The following is an 11,776-nucleotide window of genomic DNA, read 5'->3' as shown; positions in this document are numbered from 1 at the left end:
CCACAAACAATAGCTAACAAAACAGCTGAGGGAGAAGTCTTTATATCGGGAAGGCAGGAAGATCCTGCCTCTCCCAGATCCCTGGTGCTCCACACGGGTCTACCCTGGCAGCTTTCCCTGTACTCCTTCCTGGGTTATTCATTATCTGCGTCACATGTCTCCAGCCCTGGGTTTCTACAACTTTACTACATATACCTCACCTGGGAGTGTGGTGAAAAGTATAGATTCCACTGGTTCTGCAGAGATCCAGAAAGCTGTATTTTTACCATGAATGTTTCTAGTTCCAAGCCAGCATTAAGGATTGCTGTGTTAAAGAACACCACCCTGACCACAGAGTCAGCAATTTCTCTGGTCACATCATTCTGGTCTTACTGATCACTGTGGCAGCACACTGGTCTTTCCACATTGCTCTTGACGCTAAAACAGGTTTAGCTTTATGCTGGTTTCTCTCTCCTGCCCTTCTCCTTTCTCTTGCTTCTGGATTTAGCACTCTAAAGGATCTATTTATATTGATATCTTGGTTTGGAACAGGAGGAAAAAGATTCTGGGTAGAATGTCTTCTCTGAGTTTTTCTCTGGAGATAAAAATCCCACTTTGTCTGAGATAGTAGTTCTTAAAGTGTGGTGGTTCCCATTAGCAGTACTGGCATCACTTGGGAAGATTTTAGAAATGCAGATTACCTAGACTTACTGAAGCAAAATGCTATCAGTGAAGCCTACACAAAAGTGCTTTTATAACTATATTATATATCAGTTTTATCTTCAGCATAATTAAGCAATATTTTACATGAAACATCCAGCATCTCTTATATGCTACAAATACTTAAAAACAAAACCCATGAGCTTGTGATGACAATTCAAAAAAAAAAGTCATGCATAAGTAATTGATGTGAAGAGGCTCAGAAAATAAATTATTTGAATAGATTCTTTAAGTCTTTAAAACAAAAGGCTGGTATAATTTTATCTCAAGAAAGTATCTTTTAAGTGGAAAAGGTCTGACTAGTCAGTAGTGCTAGCATTTAATTTCTTTCACAATGAAACTTGAAAAACAAAATATGAGTTAAACTGAAGCCATTTAATATAAAAGCCTTTGATTTATAAAGTTCACTTAAGTTTATTTTTATAACAAAGCACTTTTTATATAATTTAAAATACACATGCTTTGATTGAAGAGTGACTGTAAATGAATCCAGTTTTCTTCCACCTGTGATAACAACTGCGTCATTTCTTCTAGAAGTTTTGGCTCTGAAGGAAGCATTTTAAGGTGTAACTGAAAAGAAAAATGATAGTTGAACATTTAATTTAAGAAAATTAAAATTCTGTTTATTCTGGATTCAACTGTTTTACCAAGGAACATCAGAAGATACCATTCTGGTTTTTGTGTTTTTTTAAATCTTCACCTGAGGATATTTTCTCCATTGCTTTTTCAGAAAGAGTGGAAGAGAGAGAGAGAAACATCAGTGTGACAGAGACACATCGACTGGTTGCCTCCCACATGAGCCCCGACCAGGGTTGGGGATCGAGCCTTCAACTGAGGTACATGCCCTTGGCTGGAACTGAACCCGGGACCCTTCAGTCCTTAGGCCGATGTTCTAACCACTGAGCCAAACTGGCTGGGGCAGAAGATACCATTCTGAATGATTTTTTCTTAAATGCTGATTTACTATCATCTCCCATTTCCCCTTCCTCTATCAAACTTTTCTTAGTATGAGTTCCTCTATGGTACTGTCACTCCCTTAGCAGACGTGAAGTGGTCCTCACTCTCCTCCACCTAAGGATAGTCCTCAAACAGAACCAGAAACAAGGACATTATTCTAACACCAAATCCCTTTTCTGTGCTTCTTTAAGTTTCTCCTTTCATTGTATCCCACTAGTAATAAATGCAGATGGGCTCTTTGCTTTATTTTCTAAAGATTTAAGTAACTTTATATTCAGAAACCAAACCTGGTAAATTTGGGAAAGGATATAGAAACAATTAATGGCATTTCTATTTTTTTCATCCCATATGGTACCAACTAAATACCTACTTTTAAAATAATTTTAAATAATCAGATCAAGTAAAAAGATTTTATATATTAATGATAGATGAAGAACCTTATCTGCTATAATTGAAAATCAGCATCATCTACCTCCTTCAATACATTATATTTCTGAAATAAACATGAGTTCTCCATTATATTAGTCATAAAAGTAACTCTGTTATTGACAAATCACTTGAAACTCCTTCAACCAAGATAGAAGTAAATATTTTTACTTCAGCAGTAGAAAAAACAAAGCAAAAAATAAATATAAAACCTGGCTTTCTCTTCATGATCACAGAAAAACAGTCAAAATGTAATTACTTTAAAAAGTTAATAGTTTAGATGACACAGAAAAGTCAGAGTTGAGTCAAAACTATGCTGAGTAAAAAAAAATACATTAAGACTACAAAGCTGTATAGTCAGCTGTCCAATATGGTAGTCACTAGGTACAGGTGACTATTTAAATTTAATTAAATTCCCATAAAATTAAAAGTTCAGTTTCTTAGTCACATTAGCCACATTTCAAGTGATCATAGCCACATGCGATGAATGGCTGCCATGTTGGACAGTTCAGAGAACATTTAGATATTTGCGGAAAGTGCTATCAGACACGTTACTCCAGAGGAAGGCAAGCTGGGTAAGTAGTCTTACATTAGACTTACCTTTAGAAACAATGCAAGGTATGCCTGGGCTAACTCAAAATCACGCTTTCTGTCCAACATCATTCTGATCATTTTTAAGAAACTCTGCATAACTTCTACAGACCCGCCACATTCAGGAGACAAGCTTCGCAGCTCTGTTTCAATTCCCGAAGGGCCTAATTCTTTCAGAAGGTTAAGAGCAGCATCATCTACATTGTTTTAAAAAGAATCCAGTCATTACCTAAATCAGTTCACTCAGAAAACTACAGTTTTCACTTCATACCCCAAGTAACATATACATTAATTACACAGGAAATTCTTTCTTTGGGTTAATTTTTTCCTGTTAAGTAGTAGAATAAACCCAAATTAAATAAAATCAGTACCAATGATGAGAGCAATACAATAAAAAGCACTAAAAGCACTAAACTTTTTGTATTTTCAGTAATTCAAGGTTTTTTCCTATTGTTAAAGCTGTTAAAGAAAATCTAATTAATGCCTAGCAACAGACACTTTAAGATGCTCATAAATAAGTCAGAACAAATCTATGTATTAGGCTATAAAAAGTACATACTAAATTATTAACAGTAGTTACCAATGGAAATAGAATGAGGTGGGGAAATTTATTCATCTTTCTTTTTATTGTTAAAAATTTATAAAAGTACTACATCCTCATTAAGAAACACTAACAATACAGAAGTATATGAGAAGAAAGACCCCACCTTAATCTTACCACCCCAAACCTACTTCTTTTCTAGGAGTAAAGCACTCTTATTTCATATGCATCCTATGAATACATATTCTATGTACTTACAACTATTTCTATACAAGGCATTTGATATTACAATGGCAATGAGTATGCTTTTAGCTTTCTGAAAAGGAACACCGCCAATGACAAAAGTCCAAAAAATTTTACTTTTTGTCCTTCAGTATATACTACACACTAGTGCTTCCCTCTTTGTCCCTCACCTCCAAAATAAAACAAGCTATTCCTTTTATAATCCCGCTATTCTATTCTTCAGTCATCTACAATGACTCATCAGTACTATTCTTTGACTTTGCCAATGTGGACTCGAATAATTTTGGTACAAAAACAAAAGCATTTGGAACAGAAAACAAGAGGAGAAATGAGGCAAGAGAGTGATTGTGATTTTGTTAATTGCCTATAGCTCTTATTGTTTATCATTATTAGCCACAGATTGTAGCTTTCAAAATTTAAATCTAATATTAACAAATTCAATAAATTTTAAAATTATCTTTTCATGAAGTAATTTGGGAATACCTGAAATCATTGAAGACAAAAGTCTCTTATATTCCCAAATATATTGCAAATTGTTTTTGTAAATAAAAACAAAAGCAAAATTTGAAAAACAAAAGCAAAAAAATTAGAAAAAAATCTAAATTTCCATGTAGAAAGTGTGATTTTCAGAAGATTATTTTAATATCAATATCACCTGAGTTTAGTATCATTCATTTAATATAACAATACAAAGGTTAAAATTACTTCAGAGTAAAACCCAAGTTTCAATCCTTTTAGTTTTTACTATCTTTTTTTCAGCTACTGAGTAATTTGCTAATATTTCACACAACTTCTCTTCATAGAAAGTAAAATAAGCTGAAGATACTTGGTAAAATATTCTATAATTTAACTTACATTTATTATTTACCAGTCCTTCTTCAAGTTTCAAGCAGAAATCTGATTTTTGAGCCAAAATTCCAAGATTTACCACTTTAGACTTAAACAAAAAATATAAATATACATTATTCAAAGAACATAAGTGTAATAAAACAAAAAAGGTATAGTTTATAATTAAAAGCTATCATTAATTTAATTTACTCTATATGTATAAAGCTGGACCTTGGTAAAGAACTACAAATGTGTAATACAACCCCCCCCCCCCCCCCCCCCCCCCCCCGATACTTAGAATGCTCCAATTGCTTTTTACCTGTTGGGGATCATCATTTTGCTCAGGAGCAGCATATCTGGGTACAAGGCCAGGAACTGTTGGTATAAAAAATGGAGCTGATTTGGGTACTTTGGGTGGTTCCTTTGGTTTATTCTTTTTCTGATTAAGAAAGAATGAGAAAAAAAAAAGAAAGAATGAGAAAAGAAAACAAGACTATCAAATCATTATCTTGCCAACAGTTTCTAATATTTAATTTCCAATCAATTTAAAAACAAAGTCCAAAAAGTAACAGACAGGGATGAAAGTTTTTCAGATTACAATGTTAAAATAAAATCCCATCAATAAATATCACAAGATATCTTTAAAAAGGCTTCCTAATGCAAACCTCCAGGACCCCTGCTGACAAGGCAGAAGGGAAATGACAGGGTTCAGGAGAGGCCCTAAGACAAACATACCTCATTTTCCTGAAACATGAATATTTATATGAGTATTTAGATGAAGAAATAATAATAAAGCACCTTTGAACTTCTTTAATACTAAAATACAAACTTTTTATCAAAATGAGCTAGAAAGCAAAATTTATATAAATGCTCAATAGTTTCCCAATGGTCTTTAGAAGTGATTGGCTGTAATTGTTTTGTGAAGCACCTCCCTAATTCTTCTATTTTGTTGAAATTTTTATTTTTCCTTAGTACTCTGTTTTTAAGAAGCAAGAGAACGCTATTGCTTGTTTATAAAATGTTTCAAGTGCTAGTAAATTCAATCAGGAAACCACCATTGGATTTTCCACTGGCAGAATTTAGTTTTGATGACTACACTGCTACATACCACTATCTCAGGAGTATTTGATGAAGAGCTTTCTACAGTAAACTGCCTGATACAGGAGTCTCACAATTTTACCTCACACTATTCCCTGCATTCCAGGAGCTCTGTAACCTTATGGAGACTTGCTTTCGGTAAGAAAGCCAGGGATATTGGTGGCCTCATGGAGGATAGGATAAAAGAAAGTTACTATCTGGAAACAGGATAAAGTACTGCTGCTCAATTACAGTGCAAGCACAGCCCTTCTTTGGAATGGTAGAAACTAATCAGAGTCACAGTTACCCTTCTAAGTCACTGTTATAGAGTTAGAAGGGAGGCAGTTCCTGAGTTGTAAATAAAAGGTTTTGGAGGAGCTCCATAGTGCTCTGGAAATTATCAATCTCCTAAGGAAAACCAAAAGTAGAAAAACTGCCCACAAAACAAATATAAAAATTCTAACTTTTTCATTCAGTAGGAAATTAAAATATTAGAAATGTAAGCATTTCTCTCATAAAACCATTCACTCAGGTTTCTATGTAAGTTTTCATGCAAAACAATCTATATCTTAGCAACGAGCAGAGTAGCCCGAAACTTAGCTCAATTAATTGGGCATTATTCTGATTGTTCCCTTCACATGCATCTACTTCTACTTTTTCATGCGTTGCTTTTAAAGCTATTCCATCGAGTACTCCCTTTAGCTGACAGGCTGGACAAAATGATGGAGAGATTTCACAACTGTGCTCCTAGAGACATACTTTATGCTGATGCCCAATGTCTCAAAAAGTGAGCAAGTAAAAAGAAACATGTTTAACTTCTGTGAGGAAAGTTAACATGTGAAAACTTCTCTTTTCTTTCCCAAGACACTTTTATCACTTTGGGCACTAAGTTATTAGTTACAAAAATACCACTATGTCATAGTTCCTTACACATTTTTCATGGGAGCCCACAATGTGACTTAGCACACACATGACCTCTAGTGAACATGTGTATGCATAGATCTAATCAAATCAAGCTTCATAAACAACTCAGCATTATCAGAGAGTAGCCTCTCTGAAATTTTGTACTCTATTCCTTTCAGTTGCTTTGCTACTCACAAATGAGGGTCATGAAACATGCTTTGAAAAACACTAATTTATGCCATTATTGTCCATTTTTCATGCAAAATTATAACTTCCTTAAGTAGAAAGGGGCTGTTTTTTTACTGCTGTTGTCACAGGACATTACCTAGTACCTAGTTCTTATAAACTTACATTCCTGGACCCAACACAGCAAGCTCTAAACATCTTCGCATAGTGCCTTGGCCAAATAGATGATAAAAGGTAACTGAAGCTTAATTTTAAAAAGACCAGTGAAAGGTTTTTTTGTCTCCAAATGACTAGCAAAAGATATCATACATGGTGGTAATATTTTTATTTTTCTTTAGTTAAAAAAGTAGTTTATGGGCTGGATTGAAAACATTCAATTTCTAGTAGCTCTGCAGTTGCAGGCTGTACTTTTGCTATGGCCAAAGGTCTGCTGAATGCTCTCAAAGTCAATATATACAGAGAGAGAATCTTATGATAATCACACTGGATTAAATAGGATTCAACTAAATGGCATTCTCTTTATTACCTTAGGTATTAACTGCTCCTTCTAAAGCCCTCGAAGTAGAGGAAGCTAGCACTACTAAAGAAAATGCTTCCGGAACTTGTCTTTAGGGGCAAATATTCAGTGTACTATAGTAGTACCTTAATAACATCAAGATTAAGAAGGTTTTTCCACCGTGATTCAGGAAGGAGTGATAGAGTTACCAACTGCTCATTCAACTGTTCTGGGGAATCATACTCTATCATTTCATCACTTGGTTCTATGGTCTCTTCTGATAATTCTACATCTGAAAACAAAAATTTTCAGGTAAAAAAATTAACACAGAATGACATTCTTATCATGTAAAAGCAATTTAATTCATTCCAAATCCATTAGTAATTTCATAACATGTTTACTCAATGTAGGCTTATAAATTCTTTCTATTTATTTCATTTCCTCGTCTTCTCATATTAAGTACAACTCCCATCACTAGACCCAAAACACTTCTCCCCAGTATACTAATAGATATCTTATCAATCATATTTTTGTAAAAAATTCATAAATTCATTCAAAATATTTCACATCAGTTAAAAACTACTTTGATCAAATACATTAAACTCTGCCTTCAGTAGCAATACCTCCCATGTAGGTTTATGATACTACACTTCAAAAAGCATTTTACTATTTTGTGATTACCTTGGGTTTGACAAGTTCCAGGAAGCATCACTACTGAAGGAACATAATCTATGGGAAGTGGTCGTAATGAAACAACTGAATATAGGGAAATATTGGACCTGAGAAATAAAAACATAAGCCATATTTTAAAACTTACACAGTTTTTTGGAAAAACTTCAATTACTGGTAACAAACACATAATCACTTCAATTACTCTACAATCTTGAATTTGGCTACAGTTTCCAATCATGTACAACTTTAAAAAAAGATCTCAAAGATAAATAGTATTAATCTGAAAATGCCTTGATTCATGTCATAGATGTTACAAAAAAGTTGTGCATAAACATTATTAATGTTGTGCATAAACATTATTAATCTCAAAAAGGTATTTGAGATTGGTACTGGATAATACTTTTATAAAGTAACATAACCTCCATATATCTGTGTTGTTCTGACAACTGTCAGCCTTCAGTTAAGGAAATAATAACTGAAGGAAGGATGGACTCAGAGTTAAGGCAGAGGGATAATAAGATAATCAGATCCCCAAGGCTGTAAACAGTCATGGATTTCCCCTTCCCTAGAATGGTCCTCTAACTGGCCATGTTCCTGCTGCTTTGACCCTGCACCATGACCTTGGATGACTAATCAAGATGTACCTTCCTGTCCCAAAGTGAGCTAATCAGATTCTGTTTTCCATACACTATGAATTTACAATGGAAAATAAAAATTGGGAATATCAGATTCTGAGCTATATTAACAGTGGTACTATATACTCCTGCTGCTGAGGTCCCATAGCTACTGTTCTTCTCTTATCTTGATTGTTCAAGCCTCAAAGGTCCCAGGAGATACTCCATTTTGCTTATTAAGGTGGCCAGAGTTTATTTCTATTGTACACTGAATTTACTTAAAAATTTACTCTTGAAAATTTAATTAGAAAATTTTATAATTAGAAAGAGATGTTTTTTTCTCTTCCTCAATAATAACGTTAAAAGAATTAAAACATCTGACCTCAGGAAATAGCCAAAATTTTTTCTAGGTGCAGATGATGGACCTTTTATCTTGAACTCTTACATGTTTGTCATGTAAGAGGAGTTGGAAGATTACTATATTTTTACATGGTTATGAAGTGTTATGCAACCAGAATGATCTTAGCAAGCATCTTGCCTACACTGACACCTTATTTTATAGATAAAGTAGTCTGAAGTTGAGAAGTGACCAGCTAATGTCATAAAGCAGTACTGGGGTAGTAGCAGGAGGTCCAGGGCCTGGCTGGGGATTCCCTTTTTCTAACACTTTAAAATTCACTTATCCTTTCTGCAAATAAAAGCTAAATATGATAACAGATAATAGTCAGTTGTGTGGTTTAGAATACATACTTGAACAAAGGTATCTAAATTACCAAGCAGATGTTGAATCAGCCACAGACTTATGGTAAATTAATCCTCTGTTAACAATGTGACATTTCCATGTGATTAAAAAGAAAAAGGTGATGTTAGCATCACCTATGGTTGTCTGACAGTATCATCTTCCTTCTCCTCCTTACCCCAAACAGAACTGTATGAACAAACTCACCATAAATAAATTCCAAGATGGTCCACATGGGAAGTGGCCAGAAAGTCTCCAGTAGGGGACATAGTAACATTGAGAGGAGCGGAGTCCAATAAAAAGCTGTCTATGAGGCTAAAAAAAGGATCAAGATGTTAAAGTAGTTAAACTCTACCAAAACATTTCACTCACAAAATCTATTTTTGTTAAAAGAAAACGAGATAAGAGATACAGAAATTTTTCATTTTTGTTATTTAAAAATCACTGATGAAGTCATCAGTAACAAAGAGCTTGGTCAACAAAATTATAATGTGAAAATAATCTCTCTGAATGAGAACAACCCAGAACACCAAAATGCCCAATTCAATTAACCAGAGAAAAAGTTTCAACAGGGAGAATACAGGAGGAATTAGTCTTTTTCTAGAATGCCATTTTGGTAGACTGACTTGGGGACATTTCTGAAGATGTCACCTATTTAAATAATCTAATTATCAGTACTCTCTTGTACCCCCAAAAGAGTTCAATCTGAACTTCCAGTAGATTGAAAACAAAGAAATAAAAAATGGTAGTGGAAGGGAATGACAGAAAATTTCAGGGATAAAAAAATTTCAACTCTGCTTCTCTGAGAATCCTACAGAAACAAGAAAACTTTTTCTACTTTAAAAAAACTTTATAGGAAACAGTTCAGTAACTACGTAATTTGTTTTAGACAGGCACAATTCCAGGTAGTTACACCTATATGTTACCACACCCAAAGGTTTACTCACTAATACCTTCACTTTTCAGACTATGTAATGAATATATTCATTCTTTAAATATTTAACATGTTATTTAAATGACGAAGCTGCTTACTAAAGAACTAGGAATCTCCAAAGATTGTCAAATTATGGTTTAAAAACGGGAAATCAAAAACCCCAACAGTTACATATAAGTGTATGATGAAATACTGATCCCCACTTCCCTATTTATCTTCTACATCAAGAAAATCAATTCATCCTTATAACGTATGACACAACCCAAGCAAGGTGGAAATAACAACTGTTGGAAAATGTTTTTTTCTCCAATGCCTATTGCAGCAAAATGCATTTATAAATATGCCACGTTGGGCAAATCACTGCTTCTCTTTGAGCCTCCATTTCCTCATTTGTAAAACAGGACTAATAATAGTAACAGTACCTACTCCTATTCCATTCAAATATGAGGGAAGATGAAAAATTAAAGTATACGAAGTGCCTAACAGCTAATGGTAAATGCCAGCTTAGCTGCAATTCGACAGCAGCAGTGTGATATTGCTTTTCAAGCTTTCTCATTTACTCCACTTCTAATCTTAACCAAAGTAGTCTTTATTTTTGTCTTTATTAAAAATATCCTTTGGTTCAAACAGTATAGACATTTTCTTTTAACAATCCCTGTGTGAATCATTTCTTGCTCTTGTTTCTCCTCATGCCTCTGTATTCACTTAAAACTGCCTCAGTGTTTGCTAAAAATAATACATCAGAGTTGAAAACCTGTAGATTTTAAATATGCTCAACTTTTTACTGAAATAAAAAAATTTAGCAAAAACACTAATGATGAATCAGAGATTGACAGATTTGAATGCTTCCAAATCCTAATTTTTCCATTCCAAAGATAAACTTACCACATCTAAAAAATATCTCGCCAGTTTAGTACTACTACATGTTAACCTCTCTCTCCCATCTAATATGAACTAAAATTAATAAAAAGGAAAATGGCAAGAGCATATGTCAACTGTTCTTGTACAACTTTCCTACTGTAATTAAAGCAATTTGAATTATAATGTTCATTTTTAGAAAAATAGCAAAAGTCCAAGACCACCAACATTTCAAATAATGCCTTTTAAAAACAGATTTTTTAAAAATTAAGGAAGTACCAACTTTAGGTGAACTTTTTGAAGTCAGAGGACACAGCCAACTAAATTTTGCTTTACTCTATTTTAAGTGAAAAAGAGACACACCTATAGACAAAAGTTCCTAGTCATTAGAGCTGGACTGATTAGTAACACTCTTTTGTTGTACATATTCCAGATCTGGTGCCTATGCTGGACGAATAGCTGTGCCTCATTCCTATATCAAACATGAAAGGAAATGAGTATATCAGGGTTTTTCCTTTCTAAAGGTCAAATTGCTTTCAGGTATGAGCTTATCCAATTCCCAAGAAAAAAAAGAGAAGTAGAATTGGACAGAGCTTATTTAGAAATATTTCAGAAGATTAAAAAGTAGCATCTTCCCTCTCATTTTTCTCATCAGTGTCTTTTCTTATGGTATATTACTGTTAAATTAGATACTTTGCTATTCCCATCACTCTTTCCTAAGCAATTCTATGTTAAGTAATATGATTTTAAATTGCATCTGCTTCTATATAATATTTTTAAGAGTATTTTTTAATTGATTTTTTAAAGGGGGGGGTGGAGCAAGAGAGAGAAGAATTGATTGGTTGCCTCCCATACACACCCCAACTGGGGATCAATCCCACAACCTGGGCAGGTCCCCTGACCTGAAATTGAACTAGCAACGCTTTGATGCACGGGACAATGCTCACCCAACTAAGCTACACTGGCTAAGGCTACTCCTATGTAATTTTTAACAACAAAACACACACACACA

The 11,776-nt window shown here is 34.0% G+C and overlaps 1 protein-coding gene across 1 annotated transcript in view; it reads right to left on the bottom strand.

Annotated features, from left to right (window-relative positions):
* Positions 1–1,053: 1,053 nt before the first annotated feature.
* The window catches only part of WDR36 (WD repeat domain 36), a 32,860-nt gene continuing 22,137 nt past the window's right edge, over positions 1,054–11,776 (bottom strand). Inside the window, exons 17-23 of the mRNA XM_016224932.2 lie at positions 9,180–9,287; positions 7,629–7,726; positions 7,094–7,239; positions 4,605–4,724; positions 4,313–4,394; positions 2,683–2,870; positions 1,054–1,269 (exon numbers count right to left, since the gene is read on the bottom strand). Coding sequence (XP_016080418.1) covers positions 1,120–1,269; positions 2,683–2,870; positions 4,313–4,394; positions 4,605–4,724; positions 7,094–7,239; positions 7,629–7,726; positions 9,180–9,287 — 892 coding nt within the window. The 3' untranslated portion in view covers positions 1,054–1,119. The remainder of the gene's footprint in view (positions 1,270–2,682; positions 2,871–4,312; positions 4,395–4,604; positions 4,725–7,093; positions 7,240–7,628; positions 7,727–9,179; positions 9,288–11,776) is intronic.

This window comes from Miniopterus natalensis, chromosome 3 (genome assembly GCF_054644295.1).
Source record: "Miniopterus natalensis isolate mMinNat1 chromosome 3, mMinNat1.hap1, whole genome shotgun sequence".
Classification (NCBI taxonomy): Eukaryota; Metazoa; Chordata; class Mammalia; order Chiroptera; family Miniopteridae; genus Miniopterus; species Miniopterus natalensis.
The sequence above is the reverse complement of the archived record's forward strand: the minus strand, read 5'-3'. Positions and strand labels throughout refer to the sequence as shown.